Source organism: Rhincodon typus, chromosome 35, assembly GCF_021869965.1.
Source record: "Rhincodon typus isolate 14 chromosome 35, sRhiTyp1.1, whole genome shotgun sequence".
Lineage (NCBI taxonomy): Eukaryota > Metazoa > Chordata > Chondrichthyes > Orectolobiformes > Rhincodontidae > Rhincodon > Rhincodon typus.
Genome location: NC_063366.1, coordinates 8,401,589 through 8,420,687, shown reverse-complemented (window position 1 = coordinate 8,420,687; position 19,099 = coordinate 8,401,589). Strand labels below are relative to the sequence as shown.

At 46.8% G+C, this 19,099-nt stretch overlaps 1 protein-coding gene and 1 long non-coding RNA gene across 3 annotated transcripts in view; one reads left to right on the top strand and one right to left on the bottom strand.

Annotated features, from left to right (window-relative positions):
* Positions 1 to 12,124, top strand: part of LOC109917491 (zinc-binding protein A33-like) — a 12,820-nt gene extending 696 nt beyond the window's left edge. The window contains exons 2-6 of one of the 2 annotated variants that reach the window (XM_048616652.1): positions 176 to 271; positions 814 to 1,047; positions 3,532 to 3,548; positions 3,633 to 3,745; positions 11,436 to 12,124. In XM_048616652.1, the coding sequence (XP_048472609.1) occupies positions 176 to 271; positions 814 to 1,047; positions 3,532 to 3,548; positions 3,633 to 3,745; positions 11,436 to 11,977 (1,002 nt within the window). In that variant the 3' untranslated portion in view covers positions 11,978 to 12,124. The remainder of the gene's footprint in view (positions 1 to 175; positions 272 to 813; positions 1,048 to 3,531; positions 3,549 to 3,632; positions 3,746 to 11,435) is intronic. The other variant, XM_048616653.1, reaches the window with a different exon arrangement.
* LOC125486973 lies at positions 695 to 11,978 on the bottom strand. Its single transcript, XR_007265539.1, has 2 exons — positions 11,864 to 11,978; positions 695 to 1,041 (listed from the first exon to the last, which is right to left on the bottom strand). It is a non-coding gene; the product is annotated as an uncharacterized LOC125486973 (long non-coding RNA).
* Positions 12,125 to 19,099: the final 6,975 nt, after the last annotated feature.

Genomic DNA, 19,099 nt, shown 5'->3' with positions numbered 1-19,099 from the left:
CCCTTCCACTCCACACCACACCACACCCCGCGCCCCTTCCACTCCACTCGACCCTAAACGCCCTGTACCCTCCCACTGCTCTCCCACGATTTGGCCTAACTGGCACCCACCCATTCCCGGGTTTAGTCTGAAGCACGGGAGTCACCATCTTTTACCCCCTGCTGTGTTCCCACAGGAAAAGCTGCAGGAGGAGATTGCTTCATTCCAGGATCGAACAAGTGCTTTCACTGCCTTCCTCAACGTGGAGGAGGACAAGATCCCCTTGGTCAAGGTAGCCCCAGGGACACTTCAGAATTCTTCCTCTGGAAATCAATCTTTCCTTCCCACACCCCTGATTAATGGACATGGGATGGGCCTCTTGGAAATTCTGAAGCCTATCTATTGGAACAAGCCATTCGCAGTGTTGTGAATTGGAGGTTGATAAATGTGGCTAGTTTATATTACTGGCTGGCATTAAACAGGGCTTTGCTGCTAAATGTGTTCTGAGATGTTGAATTACACTTCTGGTGTTCCTTTGGGGCTTGAACCTGTATCGCCCTGGTCCAGAGATAGTGTCTCTATCACACTCCAGCCCTGTGATGATATCAGTACAACTCATGCTGATATGGAGGTCAGCCGCAGTTCAGCAACTTGGCATCTGGATTGCAAGGTTGTGGGTACTGGTGCAAAACATGGGTTTGAGCACAAACGTTAATGCTTTCTAATGTTTCTCACCCACCCCCTTGGAGATTTTGTTTATTTCATACGTGTTTTATACAGTGCAGCCTATTTCTTCACATCTTTCTTCAATGTGCTTGACGTTTCCTTTTGTAGAAAAATGCTGAGTCGCTGCGACAGCACATTAAGGAGCAGTTTGCTCAAATGCATGGTTTCCTCTGCGAGCAAGAAGCTGCTTTGACCCGGGACTTGGTGGAGCACGAGAGATCCGTTCTGACCCTGATCCGAGAGAACCTGCAGAAAGTCCAAGAGGGGCTGTCTTCGCTGGGTGCTCGGCTGGCTAAGCTGATCAGTCAACAGGCCCAGGGCGATGACATTGAATTCCTGAAGGTAAGAGCAAGGGACCTTGTTCAAATGGAGCCAGACCAATGGGGCCCACAACTGTTACAAGTGCCCCTTTCTGCTTTTGTAGAGATTGTCCTGAGGTTATTCACTTCCTGGGGCAAACAAACTCAAACCTGAGCCACGGAGGAGATTTTGGGGCCGAAGGTCAAAGGTTTGGTCAATGAGTTGGATTTTAAGGAGCATCTGAGGAGGAATGAGTCAAATCCAGAACTTGGGGGGGCCTTAGCAATGGAAGGTGTGTCCATTAATGGTGGGATAAGTGCTGAAGAAATAGGAGCAGAGACAGGCTGTTCAGCCCCTCAAACCTTGTTCCCCCCCTTTAATATCCTGGCTGCTGGGATCGTGTTCTCAACTCCACTCACCTGCCTGTCCCCAGTAAGCCTCAAGTTATTTGACTATCAAAGGTATATCTCAGTCCTGAATAAATTCCATCTCCACTGCTCTCCATTGAAAAAAAATACCCACTGAAAGAAGAAATTCCTCCTTGTAGTCTTAGGCTGCCAAGTTAAAACTTGGGGGATTTTAAACTAATTGGATCAGTTAGGGAAGAATTCAGTGAAACAAAGTAGGGTCAAGGGAAAGGTACTGTTACAGGAAATGATCAACAAACGTAGACAGGAGGGGATAGAGAGTTATGAATCTAAGATTCAATCAACAAAGACTGTACTTTACAAAGAGTAAAAGGATACAACTGAAGGCTGTATATCTGAATGCATTTAACAAATGAAACACAATGGATGAGCTGAGGATACAAATGGAAGTTAATGCTTGCTATAGCTAGGCATTGCAGAGAGGTAGCTGCGGGATGACCTGGATTGGGACCTGAATCTTTAAGGATACAGGAGATTTCAGAATGACAGGAATCTAGGCCAGCTGACAGGAATCTAGGCCAGCTGACAGGAATCAGACAGATGTAAACGGATCTCTTCTCAAGTTGGCAGACGTGCTGAGTGATGTGCCGCAGCGATCAGTGCTGGGACCTCAACTCCTTACAATTTACATAAATGATGTCATGGGGGGAGGGGGCATGGATCGAGGGCAGCACGTGGCTCAGTGGTTAGCACTGCTGCCTCACAGCACCAGGGACCTGGGTTTGATTCCAGCCTCCGATGACTGTGTGGAGTTTGCACATTCTCCCTGTATTTGTGTGGGTTCTCTGTGGGTGCTCTGGTTTCCTCCCACAGTCCAAAGATGTGCAGGTTGGGAGGACTGGCCAGTTAAATTGTCCCATAGTGTCCAGGGATGTGCAGGCTAGGTGAGTTAGCCATGGGGAAATGCACAGTTACAGGGATGGAGGGGGAAGAGAAATGTGTCTGGGATGGATACTCTTCAGAAGGTGGAGTCAATGTAGATCTGATGGGCCGGATAGCCTGCTTCCACACTGTAGGATTCTATGATCTACAAACTGCTGTAAGAAATGTTTGCCACATTCATCGATGATGGTTTGGGGAAGTAAGTTGTGAAGAAGGCACAAAAAAGACAATAGCCAGCTTCAGTAGACAAAGCTGTAGCGAATAGAATATAATATGGAACTGTCCATTTTGGAAGGAAAAACAGGAAAAAATGGTAAGAGGTTAGAGTTCTGAGATGCAGAGATATCTGGGTGTCCTGGTGCATGAATCCTGGGCATACTGCAAATAATTGGGAAAGTTACCAGAATGTTATCATTTATCACAAAGGGAATTAAATACAAAAGTAAGGAGGTGATGCTTCAGCTATACAGATCACTGGTAAGACCACCTTTGGAGTACTGTACAGATTGTTGGTCTCCTTATTTAAGGAATGAATTTTATGTTGGAGGTAGTTCAGAGGAGGTTTACTAGACCAACGGCTGGAATGGATGGGTTTGATATGAGGAAAGGTTAGATGTGTATCACTGGAGTTTGGAAGTGAGAGGTGCCTATTAAAGCAAATAAAATCCTGAGGACAGACTGAGTGGGTATATGGTGAGAGAATGTTTCTTTTTCTGGGAGAATCTAGGACCAGAGGTCCATGTTTACAAATCAGGGCTACCCACTTAAAACAGAGGGTTGAAGTTTTCTGAGGGTCATGAATGCTTGGAACTCCCTTCCTGAAAAGATGGTGAAAGCAGTCCTTCGATGTTTTAATCACTGGGCACAGTGGCTCAGTGGTTAGCACTGCTGCCTCACAGCGCCAGGGACCTGGGTTCGATTCCAGCCTTGGACGACTGTGTGCAGTTTGCATGTTCTCCCCGTGTCTGCATGAGTTTCCTCCCATCCAAAGAAGTGCGGGTTAGGTGGATTGGCCGTGCTAAATTACCCATAATGTCCAGTCATGTGCAGGCTAGGTGGGTTAGCCATGGGAAATGTGGGGTGGGGATGGGTGGAACGTTCCTCAAAGGAGCAATGTGCACTGGATGGGCTGCATCTGCACTCTAGGGATTCTATGAATCCCGTGTTGGATGAAACAAGGTCAAACTAACTGTTTTCTCTCTCGTATATTTTTCAGGAGTTAAGCAAACAAAGGTAGGTGCCCGGTCTCCTGGCCCCGTCTCTGATATAAGATGCATGTTCCTGCTCTTGCAACATCACCAATCAGTGTGTCCACAGGCCTGATGATATCCAACTGCCCACTGAAGCAGCTACAGACCTGCCCCTGGGAATATTCAAAGGACCACTGCAGTACAAAGTATGGAAAGAGATGAAGGACTTCATCAGCCCAGGTAAAGAGAGATCTTTTCCCATGGACTTTTGTGTGGGGTTTTAATTTAGAGCTGGGCGGCTCACCACCTCAAGGGCAACAGGGGATGGGAAATTAATGCCAGCCCAGCCAGTGATACCCAAAAGAAAACATTTTTCTTTCTTTAAAAAAAAAATTGCTGATGTGGAGCTTCCCACGTTACTGTAATCCTTGTTTGGACCTGTCTCGGACTTCAACAGAACTCCTCCCTGATCAAAGCAAATTACTGTGAAATCTAGAACAGGAAACGGAAAAAGGCTGGAGAAACCCAGCAGGTCTGAAATGGGGCCATACCAAAGCCTTGAAATGTTAATTTGGTTTCTCTGTCTCTGGATATAGCCAGACCTCCTGAGTTTCTCTGGAATTCCTTCCCATCCTCCTGCTATAGATTTGGTATAATTCATTCACCAATCTCCCCCAAGTAGAACCTTAAAATTATCCTTAATATTTATCCACCTCAATTTGCTCCAAGCTTTTCTAAAATGCTTTCTGCTTTAGCTAAAGCCATGATATGATTTAGACAGGCTGAGTGAACAAGTGCAGTATAATGTGGTAAACGTAGGTAGGGAGGGGAATCAGAACCAGTATTACTTAAATAGGGGTAAATTGGAACTTGAGAACTTAATAGCTAGGAGCAGGAGTAGCCCTTCAGCCTGCTGTGCTGTTTAATGTGATCACGGGTGATCTCATCTTGGCCTCACTCCACTTCCCTTCCTGCTCCCCATAACCCTTCAGCCCATTACTAATTAAAAATCCATCTCTCCTTAAATTTACTGAATGTCATGGCATCTACTCCACTCTGGGGTAGTGAATTCCAGATTTATGACCCTTTGAGAGAAGTAATTCGTCCACATCTGTTTTTAATCTGACATCCTTCAGACTAAAACAATGACCTCTCATTTCAGTTTGCCCTGCAAGGGTAAACATACCCTCTACCTCTACTTTGTCAAACCCTTCGGCATCTAGTGCACCTCAATTACAGCCCTCATTCTTATAAACTTGAGTCAATATAGAACTGAACTGCTCAATTTCTCCTCATTTCACCTCTGGAATAAATCAAACCATTGAACTGCCTCAAACTGTATGCAGTATTCCAGATAATTGGGATGTTGCCACCAATGGAAGGTCTGCGTTATAAAGAGGGGTTGGATTGGCTGGGACATTTCCCACTGGAGGATAGGCGGTTGATAGGTGACCTTAGAGGTTTAGAAAATCATGAGGTGTATAAATAAGATGAATGGCAGGTGTCTGTTCCCTAGGGTGGAGGATATCAAGACTAAGGGGCATATTTTTAAGGTGAGAGGAGAAAGATTTATAAAGGGTATGGGGGGCAACTTTCCTTACACACACATTCGTGTGTAGAATGAACTTCCAGAGGATGTGGTGGATACGGGTACAGTAACAACGTTTAAAAGACATTTGGATAAGCTCATGAGTAGGAGGTTTTGAGGGATATGGGCCAGGAGCGGGAAGATTGGACTAGTTCAGTTTGGGATTATGATCAGCATGGACTGGTTGGACCAAAGGGTCTGTTTCTGTGCTCTATGACTCTAAGTTGCACAGAACTTTTGATGTACAAAGAAACCTAGGAGTCCCCCCTCGCTGAAAAATGAGCATGTCGGTGCAGCAAGCACTTAGGAAAGAAAATGTTGGCCTTCATTGCAGGGTCTTGAGTACAAGATCAAGGAAGTCTTAACTGCGGCTGTACTGGTAAGATCAGACTTTTCGGGTATTGCAGCAGTTTTGGCCCCTTTTGTAATAAAAAGCCATGCTTGCCATTGGTGTACAGTGAAGGTTTGCCAAACTGATTCCTAGAGTGGCGGTTTCCTCAATGAGAGTTTGAGTTGTCTGGGCCTGGATTTTGGAAGAATGAAAGGGGGATTTCATTGAAGCACAGTTCTGACAGGGCTGGATGGGTTGAATGCAGGAATGATGCTTCCCCTGGTTGGGTGGAACATCCAAAACAAGGGGTCACAGTCTGAGATACATGTTGAAATATTTCAGATTTGGACAGAGAGTTCTTCACTCATTCAGCGATGAGCCTGTGCAATCTTCTACCCTAGATGTCTCTGGAGGCCAAGTCACTGAACGTGTTTAAGAAATACGTGGATTTCTAGGGGCTATAGGTGTCGAGAGCTATGGGGATAGAGTGAAACTATGGTGTTGAGACAGCCGTGATGTTGAATGTCAGGTTGTGCTGGAGGGGCTTAAAGACCTATTTTCCATAATTCAGTATAAAGTAGAATTCCTTGTACATCGTCCCTTCAATCTCTCCCAGGACAGGGACAGCACGGGATTAGATACAGTGAAGCTCCCTCTACGCAGTCCCCATCAAACACTCCGAAGACAGGTATATCATTGTGTGTGTGGGTGGGCGTGGTTAGATACAGAGTAAAGCTCTCCCTACACTGTCCCCATCAACCCCTCCTTTAGGTACTTCCCTCAGATCCACACAGGTTTTACATTATCAATGAGAATGCTTATTCATAGGCTGCCTTTGTTCTGCACAGTAAGACATCTAGAGCTGACTGAAAAGTCTCTCCATGTCTAACCTCCTCAGTTAAGGGAGTGGAAACTCGTGCTGTCTACCTAAAATGTACTTGACACCAGATTCAGCAGGCAAAAGTTCAGCTTCCTGTCCTGATAAATTTGGGATGTTTTATACCACATTTAGCCAGAGTAGGCAGATGATCATTCATAACAAATGTTTAGACAGTTTATTAAGTTTGGTAAGAAGCAGCAGTCTAGATGATGCATTTTTTTTTAAAAATTTGAACAGTGTGTATAAGCCGTGACAATGGAGAATGGTTCACTGGTACCAGAGGGTGAACATTGTGGCTTGGCATGTCAATCCCATTAAAGTTGTAAAGGTAACATGCTGTCCAGCTGAAGTGTTAGGGACCCCCTCCTCTTCACTGCCTGGAATGGCAGGGCTGAGATGTGAGGAGAGGTTGCCTGTTAGGATTGTGTTCACTGGAGCTTGGAAGAATGAGGGGGATCTCTAAAATCCTAACAGGACTAGACAGGGTACACAGGAAGGATGTCCCTCATGATGGGAGAGTCACATTTTAAGGGTAAAACTTTCAGGACTGAGACATGAAATATGTCTTCACCCAGAGAGTGATGACTGGTAAGGAGCTTTTTGAAGTATTCACTATTGTGACGTAGGAAACTCAGCAGCAAGTTCATACACAGCAAGATTCCCACACACATTAGCAATATCCTGAGCAGATCGGGGGTGGGAGGGTTACAGTTTGGTGTTATTGATATCCATGTGAATGTGTCTTCCTTTTTGCTATTGGAATGGGAGAGTGAACAGCAAGCGAGTTTGAAAATCAGAACTGGGTGGAGACAAAGCAGGAGTACGGAGTGCCACACTTTATGAAGAATTCAATTCTAACTGGGTTGGGGCTGGTGTTGGTGATGGAGCAGAAGGGATACAGATATCAGATTGTTTCAAAAGAGCTGCTTTATTCATTTGTGGGTTGTGGGTATCACTAGCTGAACCAGCATTCGTTACCTGTCCCTAGTTGCTCTCAAGGTGCTAGTAAGCTCCCTACTTGAGCTGCTGCAGTCCACCTGTTTTATTTATTTAAAACACTCATAAATATAAAACACAGATTACAGATAAAATAAGATAAAATCTATTATTTATAAGAAGACTTCATGAGATGTTGGTATTGCTGGCTGGGTCAGCATTTATTGCTCATTCTGACTCATCCAGAAATGAGTCAACTCATTTCTGGAGGTAGAGAATTGAAAGTGTGTTGCCCTAAAAGTAGTCCTGGAGTTTGGGATGGAACATGTTTGCTGCACAGCGAACAAGTCCGACTCTATTTGTGATCAACAGTGACACAGGCAGCTTAGGAGTGGGAGAAATGCTTTGCTAGGAAAATACCAGGACGGGAGAGACTTTCGTCTACAGAAAAACTGAAAGGGCTGGGACCCCTTCATTGGTCAGTTCATTTAGTATGAGAGTTGGGAGGTCATGTTGCAGCTGTACAGGACATTGGTCAGGCCACTTTTGGAATACTGCATTCAATTCTGGCCTTCCTGCGATGGAAAGATGTTGTGAAACTTGAAGGTATGGAAAAGATTTACAAGGATGTTGCTGGGATTGGAGGGTTTGAGCTACAGGGAGAGGCTAAATAGGCTGGGGCTTCTTGACCCGGAGTGTCGGAGGCTGAGGGGTGACCTTAGGTTTATAAAATCATGGACATGGATAAGGTGAATAAACCAGGCCTTCTCCCCAGGGCAAGGGAGTCCAAACTAGAGGGCATAGGTTTCAGGTGAGGGGAAAGATTTAAAAGGGACCGAAGGGGCAACTTTTCCACGCAGAGGGTGATGTGTGTATGGAATGAGCTGCCAGAGGAAGTGGTGGAGGTTGGTACAATTACAACATTTAAAAGGCATCTGGATGGGCTTATGAATAGGAAGGGTTTAGAGGGATACAGGCCAAATGCTGGCAAATGGGACTAGATTAATTGAAGATATCTGGCCAGCATGGACAAGTTGGACTGAAGGGTCTGTTTCAGTGCTGTACAGCTCTGGCTGTATGACTCTATTTCTGGATGTCAGGAAAGGAAGATCTGGTCAAGGGTTTAATGATTAAAATATTTAAGATTCTGAGAAGTCCTGACAAGATAGATGTGGTGAGGAAGTTTACCTATAGGAGAATCCAGAACTAAGTGACACCATTTAAAAATCAGTGGTCATCCACTTAAGCGACTGAGTGTATTTTTTTTTTGAAGGTTGTCTCTTTGGAACACTTCCTGAAAAGTAGGGTCCTTCTTTATTTTGAAGGTAGAAGTAGATGCAGTCTTGGTGACCAAGGTGGTTGAAAGATTATTGGGTGGGGTGTGCAGGAAAGTAGAATTGGGATTGAAATTAGATTAGCCATGATTTTATTGAAGGGCGGAGGGAGGGCAAGCAGGATCGATGGGCCGAATGGCATGTGATCATTCCTTGCCCACATGATGGGCTGAATGGCCATTTCTTGGGCTGTGATACTGGGATTGCCTGAAGGTCAGTGGTCTGTGGTATGGGCTGAGGAGTGGCAGATGGAGTTTAATTTGGATAAATGCAAGGTATTGCATTTTGGTAAAACAAACAAGGGCAGGACTTTTAATTGTATAAGTTGGATCTTGGGTACTGCTGTAGAACAGACACATAGTGGTTCAGGTATGTAATTTTTTGAGGTTTGTCACATGTAGACGGGGTGTTAAGGTGTTTAGCACACTTGCCTTCATTGCTCAACCTTTGAGTATAAGAGTTGGGATGTCATGTTGAGGTTGTACAGGACATTGGTGAGGCCTCTTTTGGATTACTGTGTCCTGTTTTGGTTGCCCTGTTATAGAAAGGATATTATTAAGCTGGAGAGGGTTCAGAGAAGATTTATCAGGACGTTGCTGGGGAATGGAGGGTTTGAGTTATAAGGAGAGGCTGGATAGTCTGGGATTCTTTCCACCGGAGTGTAGAAGGTTGAGGAGTGACCTTATAGAGGTTTACAAAATAATGAGGGGTGTAGATAAGGTGAGTGACAAGGGTCTTTTTCTTAGTGTGGGGGAATTCAAAACTTGGGGGCATATTTTAAGGTGAGAGGAGAAAGAACATGAGGGGCAACTTTATTTTTTTTTACACTTCTATAGGTATGTCAGGAATAAAAGAATGACTAGAGTAAGATTAGGGCCAGTCAAGGGCCAGTAGTGGGAAGTTGTGCGTGGAGTCCGAAGAGATAGGAGAGGTGCTAAATGAATATTTTTTGTCAGTATTCACACAGGAAAAAGACAATGTTGTTGAGGAGAATACTGAGATACAGGCTATTAGACTAGACGGGATTGAGGTTCATAAGGAGGTGTTAGCAATTCTGGAAGGTGTGAAAATAGATAAGTCCCCTGGGCTGGATGGGATTTATCCTAGGATTCTCTGGGAAGCTAGAGAGGAGATTGCAGAGCCTTTGGCTTTGATCTTTGTTGTCATTGTCTACAGGAACAGTGCCAGAAGACTGGAGACTAGCAAATGTTGTCCCCTTGTTCAAGAAGGGGAGTAGAGACAACCCTGGTAATTATAGAGCCTTACTTTGGTTGTGGGTAAAGTGTTGGAAAGGATTATAAGAGATAGATAGGATTTATAATCATCTAGAAAGGAATAATTTGATTAGGGATAGTCAACATGGTTTTGTGAAGGGTAGGTCATGCCTCAAACCTTGTTGAGTTCTTTGAGAAGGTGACCAAACAGGTGGATGAGGGTAAAGTGGTTGATGTGGTGTATATGGATTTCAGTAAAGCGTTTGATAAGGTTCCCTATGGTAGGCTATTGCAGAAAATACGGAGGCATGGGATTGAGGGTGATTTAGCGGTTTGGATCAGAAATTGGCTAACTGTAAGAAGACAGGGTGGTGGTTGATGGGAAATGTTCATCCTGGAGTTCAGTTACTAGTGGTGTACCTCAAGGATCTGTTTTGGGGCCACTGCTGTTTGTCATTTTTATAAATGACCTGGATGAGGGCGTAGAAGGATGGGTTAGTAAATTTGCGGATGACACCAAAGTCGGTGAAGTAGTGGATAATGCGGAAGGATATTGCAGGTTACAGAGGGACATAGATAAGCTGCAGAGCTGGGCTGAGAGGTGGCAAATGGAGTTTAATGCGGAAAAGTGTGAGGTGATTCACTTTGGAAGGAGTAACAGGAATACAGAGTACTGGGCTAATGGTAAGATTCTTGGTAGTGTGGATGAGCAGAAAGATCTCGGTGTCCATGTGCATAGATCACTGAAAGTTGCCACCCAGGTTGATAGCGTTGTTAAGAAGGCGTACAGTATGTTAGGTTTTATTGGTAGAGGGATTGAGTTTCGGAGCCATGAGGTCATGTTGCAGCTGTACAAAACTCTGGTGCAGCCGCACTTGGAGTATTGCGTACAGTTCTGGTCACCGCATTATAGGAAGGATGTGGAAGCATTGGAAAGGGTGCAGAGGAGATTTACCAGGATGTTGCCTGGTATGGAGGGAAGGTCTTATGAGGAAAGGCTGAGGGTCTTGAGGCTGTTCTCGTTAGAGAGAAGGTTGAGGTGACTTAATAGAGACATACAAGATGATCAGAGGATTAGATAGGGTGGACAGTGGGAGCCTTTTTCCTCGGATGGTGATGGCTAGCCTGAGGGGACATAGCTTTAAATTGAGGGGTGATAGATATAGGACAGATGTCAGAGGTAGGTTCTTTACTCGGAGAGTAGTAAGGGTGTGGAATGCCCTGCCTGCAAAAATAGTAGACTCGCCCACTTTAAGGGCATTTAAATGGTCATTGGATAAACATATGGATGATAACGGAATAGTTTAGGTTAGATGGGCTTCAGATTGGTTTCACCGGTTGGCGCAACATCGAGGGCCGAAGGGCCTGTACTGCGCTGTAATGTTCTATGCTCTACGTAGAGGGTGGTTTGTGTGTGGAATGAACCGCCAGAGGAAGTGGTGGATGCAGATGCAGGTACAGTTACAACACTTGAAGAACATTTTAATAAATACGTGATTAGGAAAGCTTGGGAGAGGGGCCAGGAACGGGCAGGTGGAACGAGATTAGTTTGGGATGAGGGTTAGCATGGGCTGGTTGGGCTGAAGGGTCTGTTTCCGTGCTGTATGACCCAGACTCTGCCTCTCTCTCTTCCCCCCCGCCTTCCAGCCCCTGAGGCTCTGACACTGGACCCCGAGTCAGCCCACCAGCGCCTCCTGGTGTCCGAGGACCTGACCCACGTCAGGCTGACCGACAGCAACCAGCAGCCGCAGGGGCCGGAGCGCTTCGGGCCGTGCGTCAACATCCTGGCGGCGCAGGGCTTCAGGTCGGGCCGGCACTACTGGGAGGTGGAGGTGGGCACCAAGACGGCCTGGGACCTGGGCGTGGCCCGCGAGTCGGTGCGCAGGAAAGGCCGCATCACCCTGTCGCCGGTGGATGGCTACTGGACGCTCTGGCTGCGGGACGGCGACCAGTACAAGGCCCTGGACTGGCCGGCCGTGCCGCTGGCCCCCGCAACCAAGCCCAGGAAGGTGGGCGTCTACCTGGACTTCGAGGGCGGCCAGGTGTCCTTCTACAACGCGGACGACATGTCTCACCTGTACACCTTCAGGGACACCTTCAGCGAGCGTCTCTTCCCCTACTTCAGCCCTTACCTGACCAGTTGCCCCGGCAACGCCGAGGGGCTGCGACTCTGCACCCTGAAGCTGTAACCTCCCTCAACACTGCCCCCTAGCTGGGCGCGACCTCCCGGTGGAAGTGCGGCTCCGCCCCCACACCCCCACCAACCAATCCGCACAGACCCCCTCCCCTCCATTGTGACGTTGCTGTATCTTTATTAAAGTGACTCGTGGCTTGGACATGCGCGGAGTGACGGCAGACTTTGTGTTGCGGGTGCCCGCGGGAGATGGTACAGCGCCCCCCCCACCACCGCAGGCCGTTCGGCCCATCGAGTTTGCATCGCCCCTCCGAAGAGCGTCCTACGCCTGTAACCCTGCATTTCCCGTGGCTGACCCACCCAGCCTGCACATCCCTGGATGATGTGGGCAATTTAGCACGGCCAACCCACCCTATCCCTGCACAGGGGCGGCACGGTGGCTCAGTGGTTAGCATTGCTGCCTCATAGCACCATGGACCCGGGTTCGAATCCACCCTCGGGTGACTGACTGTGCGGAGTTTGCACGTTCTCCCCGTGTCTGCGTGGGTTTCCTCACACAGTCCAAAGATGTGTAGGCTAGGTGGATTGGCCATGCTAAATTGCCCATAGTGTGTGTTCAGGGATGTGCAGATTAAGTGGGTTATAGGGGGATGGGATGCTCTGAGGGTCAGTGTGGACTTGTTGGGCTGAAGGGCCTGTTTCCACACTGTAGGGATTCTGTGAACTTTGGGCTGTGGGAGGAAACCAGAGCAGAGACAGGGACAATGTACAACCTCCACCTGGACAGTTGTCTGAGGGTGGAATCGAACCCAGGTCCCTGGCAGCAGTGCTAAGTGCTGAGCGGACAGGCTGCCCACCCTGTTAAAGATGGAAGGAACTGGGAGCCTCCTTTTGTTGTTCACTAGCATCAAACTTGCTCACAATTGCAAGGGCCCGGGGCACTTGGACCCTGTATGCCTCAACTTCGCCTCCCCTCTTCCACGCCCCTCAACTTCCCCTCAGGCCTGGTCACAGAAATTGCTATTCAGCCTTTTGAGCTCGAATACGATGGTGGCTTATCATGTTCTCCTGCAACCCCCACCCCCAGGGTAACAGTAGGGTGAATCAAATCATGCAAGTACAAGAAACCAGAAATGGGGAGTGCAGAGAGAGTGGGGCAATGTTGTAGCAGGTGCCATGTCTAGCGGGCATTGGGTGCAGGAACTATAGGCTAATATAGCTCCTACAGACAACCCCCTGCTTTAATTTGTAAAACAGACCAGCAGTCACAGTGTTGAAATAAACTAAAGGTTACAGCTTATTACTTGAGAGCTCCCCAGGGGCAGAGAGACAAAAGATTTTAACAATAAATTACAGACACAGCTTAAAACAAGGCAAAAGATCAAAAAAATCCCAGTCACTGCCATATTCCACTGGGGCCTGTTGCTTCCGTCACTTATCACTGAAGAGGTCAGTATGAAGTCAAATCCAGCAAACTAGGATGACTTCTGTAGTAAGATTTGTTTTTTGCTCATACTGTTGGTACAGCAGGTTGTTGAGGAGGGAGAGGAGATCACTGAACAGGAAGCCATCAATTGCAGCCCCTTTTATTGCTCAGTGGCGCAAGACCCGACCATGAGTGCTTGGAGAGATTTCTCAGCAGGATTCCTTCAAGATGGAATCTCTCTGCTGAGGGAGCTTGCCTCTTTTTTTAAAACTGGTGACAAGCTAAGATCGCTGCTTCTGCTGATGCAGAATAGAACGGGTACATGTTTTGCATTAGGCACTAGCATTCTGGAGCAAGCTCATCTCCCACCTGTGGTCCTCAGCATCCAGTCAATTCCCAATTTACAATCTTTCGAGAGATCACAAAATCCAGACTTTCCTTTGCTGGCTATGTCTCACTGTAATTGGCCTGGAGGTGGCAGCAGGCTGGTCAAGTGACTTTTTAAGCAGCCATGATTTTAATTTCTTGTCTAGTGACAGTCAGATTGAGTCCCTTTCTCTATTAAGTATTAGTGTTCCAGCATAGAGACAGGCAACCAAATCAATCAGCTTCTGCATTCACAACACAACCAAATTAAATCCTTCAAAGACCCTCAATTAACCGCAATGGTTCCTTCACAAACTTTGGAATAAACAATCCCAGGCTCTGAATAATCCATTCTAGAAACCATCTTTGCAGTTTAAACAAAAGACTTGGCAATTTATTAGCAATACAGTGACTTTATCAGAGCAAAATTAAAATAATTGTCAATGATTTTAAACCCAATAATTTTGCTTTCCTCAACGACAGACAAAGAAAATCACTCCAGGACAGACAAACAAAAACAGTCAAACCTTTTCACTCGTTCAGAGGAAGTCCATGATGCTTAAAACAGAGTTTCTGGTCTGAGAATGCCTGTTATCAGGTATTGGAGGGTCAGGCAGGGAATTTTCAAATCTGCAACCTATAGTATCAATAGCCAGACTCCTCCCTAGAAGAGTCCAAAACCCAGTTCAAGACTCTGACCTCTCCCTGTCAGACTGACTGCCTCCTCTGTGAGATCCAACTTATCGTTCACTTGAGAATAGTGTCTCTTCCAGACTTGCTGGAACCAATTTCCAGGCACTGACCTCACTAATGGCCAAATATCTCTGCTTTCTGGTTAAGCATACTGCTGCTCCAGCGTCAAAGCATCTATGGAGCACTTTTTAATAAGAATAAACTTGCAATTAACTTCCAGGCTTGGTTTCACAAAGAAACAATAGTTTGTTCCTTTTATCTGCACAAATTGCTGACCACAGTTCAAGGGTCACCGTTCAAAACCAAATTGAGTTTTTAAAAAAGTATTAAAGAAAATCTAATGATTAGCCCCTCAACTCTGCCTCAAGGATATGGTAATGGATCGGAAATGAGCAAAAACAAATTCATGAAAAAAAAAATCAGCAATCCATGGAGAGAAAAAGAGTTAAAAATTTGAGTCCAATAACCTTTCTTCAGAACTATGTACACCCAGGACTGACACATACAGCACCTGGACAGGCATACATCCAAGACTTTTTTTTTTTCTGCTTTTATCCCTTTTTGGGGTATGGATGTCCCCCAAATGATGATGAACTGCTGCAGTCCACCCGCTGTAAGTTGACCCACAATGACCTTAGGGAGGGAATTCCAGGATTTTGACCCAGTGACAGTGATATGTTTCCAAGTCAGGATGATGAGCGGCTTGGAGGGAAACTTGGAGGTGGTGGTGTTCCCGTGTATCTGTTACCCTTGTCCTTCTAGATGGAAGCGGTCGTGGGTTTGGAAGGTGCTGTCTGAGGATCTTTGGTGAATTTCTGCAGTGCATCTTGTAGAGAGTACACACTGCTGCTACTGAGCATCGGTGGTGGAGGGAGTGGATGCTTGTGGATACAATGCCAGTCAAGCGGGCTGTTTTGTCCTGGATGGGGTCAAACTTCTTTTGTTTTTGGAGCTGCACTCATCCAGGCAACTGGGGAGTATTCCATCACACTTCTGACTTGTGCCTTGTTGATGATGGGACAGGCTTTGGGGAGTCAGGAGGTGAGTTACTCACTACAGTATTCCTAGCTTCTGGCCTGCTCTCGTAGCCACTGTGTTTGTGTGGCGAGTCCAGTTGAGTTTCTGGTCAATGATAACCCCCAGGATGTTGATAGTGGGGGATTCAGTGATGGTAACAGCGTTGAATGCCAAGGGGCGGTGGTTAGATTGTCTCCTGTTAGTGATGGTAATAGGACTGACATGTATCGGACCTCCATACATGATGAAACCATTCATCTGGACATTAGTATGTTATTGTGTGCACAGCAATCTCCCACCAACAATGTCCACCAGTCTTCCACGTTGCAATAGGGGCTCTGGTGGCTGCGTAATGCTTCAGGTTCTGCAATGGTCACAAACTGGGCGTTTCAGAAGCTAGGTTACCGGATCCACGATATTAAACTCCGTCTCTCTCCAAGGAGCCAGCCGGGCATGCTGAGTTTCTCCAGCACTGTCTGGTTTTGCCTGCACACCGTGTCCCGGGATTTAAACGGGATATGCCCATGGCTCTGTCGAGTTGCTGCCTTCAGTGTCTACTTCCCAAGGCTGTGCAGGAGCAGGAAAAGACCGGGACCTATCGTCTCCACGTTGGGACGTGTCCAAACTCTCTCTCTCTCTCCCGACCTTTCTCTAGGCTCTGGGGTTGCGCAGGCGGAGGGGCTCTGCATTGGTCTGCCAGTTGTACAGCCCCGGGCAGAAGAAGGGGTACACTTTCTCCGAGAGGTTGGCTGTGAAGGTGTAAAGGTGCAGGTGCCTCTCCGCATCGAAGAAGGACACTCGGCCCTGATTGTACAGCAGGAGGACTCCCACTATCGTCAGCTCTGGTCCTGGCTCCAGCGGCTGCGGAGGGGGAGGCCAATCCACCGCCCGGTACTCTGTTCTGCCCTGGTGGGACAGGCTCCAGTGCCCAGTGTTGGGCACCCCGCTCACCTTGGCCTTGCGGTTGATAGACTCGGTGGCTAGGCCCAACTCCCAGGCCTCCTTGCGGCCTACCTCCACCTCCCAGTAGTGCTGGCCTGAGGAGAAGCCCCCCGAGGCCAGGACACAGTGGCTGACCTGGAACCTCTCGGGGTTATCGTAGACCCCCATTTGCCTGGTGTCGCTGTCCCGCACGCTGGTCCCCCCATCTGACAGGATGAGCCAGGGATTGGCCGTGTCCGGGTCCAGTGTCACAGAGACTGAAGGGGAGAGAAAGAGGGACTGAAAGAAAACTCATGATATGCATCTTTGAATAGATACAGAAAACTTATCAAATAACACAGCTCTTAATTCAACTGACCATTGTAGAGACTGAGACCAAAACCGTAAGAAATACGAATTAGGCCATTCGGCCCATCAGGTCTGCTCTGCCCTTCGATCATGGCTGATATGTTTCTCAACCCCATTCTTCCTGTAACCCTTGATCCCCTCACCAATCATTAACCTACCTATCTCTGTCTTAAAGCTGCTCAATGACTTGGCCTCCACAGCCCTTTTCAGTAACGAGGCTGCAGTGAGCAGGAAGATCCTACTATTGGTGCCCAGTCTGAAGCATTTGGAAGGTCTGCCATTTCCAAAAATCCGTGTGCCAGAGATTACAGCACAGGCATTTCAACCCACTGCCTTTCCATCGGCCCTCCAAAGGTGCTATCCTATGGGTCCCACTCTCCTGCTCTTGCCCTGTAGCTCTGCCTTTCACATTTTGTTTAACCCACGCCTCTCTTTTGTTTTTTTTCCTTAAGGGTCATTACCGAGCTTGCTTTCACCAGCCTGCCTGGTACGGCAGACCCACTCTAAACCAGACAATAAACAACCCGATGGGCTGCGTGGCCTCATTCAGTACCATTGTGATTCCATGGAGCAGCTACTTTTAAAAATGCTGTCACACCTCTCCATCACATTGATACTTTTGTGCATCACTTTCAATTGGAGCCCTCTGGTCATTGATTTTCTACCCACTGGAAAGCTGGGCCACTTTTGGAATATTGCGTACAGTTCTGGTCTCCCTGCTATAGAAAAGATGTTGTGAAACTTGAAAAGGTTCATAAAAGAATGTTGCTGGGGTAGAAGGGTTTGAGCTGTAGGCAGAGGCTGAGGCTATTTTCCCTGGAGTGTTGGAGGCTGAGGGGTGACCTTATAGAGATTTATAAAATCACAAGGGGCACAGATAGGGTAAGTAGCCAAGGTCTTTTCTCCAGGGTAGGGACATCTGAAACTAGAGGGCATAGGTTTAAGGTGAGAGGGGAAAATTTTAAAAGGGACCTAAGGGGAATGGAATGAGCTGCCACAGGAGGTGGTGGAGGCTCGTACAATTACAACATTTAAAAGGCATCTGGATGGGTATATGAACAGGAAGGGTTTAGAGGGATGTGGGCCAAATGCTGGCAAATGGGACTGGATTAATTTGGGATATCTGGTTTGTATGGGCAGTTGCACTGAAGGGTCTGTACAAGTCTATGACTACTATCTATTCTTATTCAAGATCGTGATAATTTTGGATTATGTAGAAACGTAGAAACTAGAGTCACGAATAGGCCAATCGGCCCTTCTAGCCAGTTCAGCCATTCGATATGATCACAGCTGATCATCCAACTCTGTATCTGTTGCCCATATCCTTTGATCCCTTCAGTCCTAAGAATGATCTCTATTTCCTTCTGGAAAACATTCAAGGTTATTCCCCTCTGCCACTTTCTGTGGCAGAGAATTCCACAGGCTCCCCACTCTCTGGGTGAAGACATTTCTCCACATCTCAATCTGAAATGGCCAACCCCATATCATTAGACTGTGACCCCTGATTCCGGACTCCCCAGTCATCGGGAAAATCTTTCCTGTGTCCACCCTGTCTAGTCCTGTATGAGTTTTGTAGGTCTCTATGGGAGACACCCTTCATTTTTCTAAATTCCATTGAATATAGTCCCAACGATTCATTGTCTCTCCATACGTCAGTGCTGTCATCCTAGGAATCATTCTGATGAACCTTTGTTGCGCTCCCCCCTTAGATAGAACATCCTTTCCTCAGATAAGGAAATCAGAACTGCACGTAGTATAATTCGCACCATATCCTCTCAGATCAAAAGGACAACAACCTCTTATTTTTTATAAACAATTGCTGGTATTCATTAAAAGCAAAGTTGGCAGCTCCCAAACTCATCAGATTCCAAACGCCTCCCCCATGTTCAAGTTAGAGTCTGTAGCATAGACAGATCATTTGGCACAATGTGCCCATTGTCAACAATTGTAGAGGCTTTGCCATAGAGAATGCAGCAGTTGGGTGATGACTGACAGTTAACTGCCAACAAGTGTCCACTTGCCCATCAATCAGCACTTTCTTCTCATATGTTGTTCCCCTTTACATTTGCATTTGTTGCGAATGTGACGATGAGTGAAAGATGAATAAAACTTCAAAAAGGATGTTTCTTTCAGCTTTTATTTCAGTAATACGCAAGTTCTGCACTACCTTCCACTCCCCCCCACCTCTGTCCACATTCTCACCGTTTATTGAAGAGCGGGCACTGGACATAGGTGGGTAGAAGGAACCTTAGTTGATTCTATATCCGGCCTGTTCCTGAGAGACTAATTGTACCGCCCCAACAGGGGTCAGCAGAGTTCATCAGCGGAGTTTTGGGCCCAGCTGATCTGTATACCTGGATGAACACAGCAGGCTAAGCAGCATCA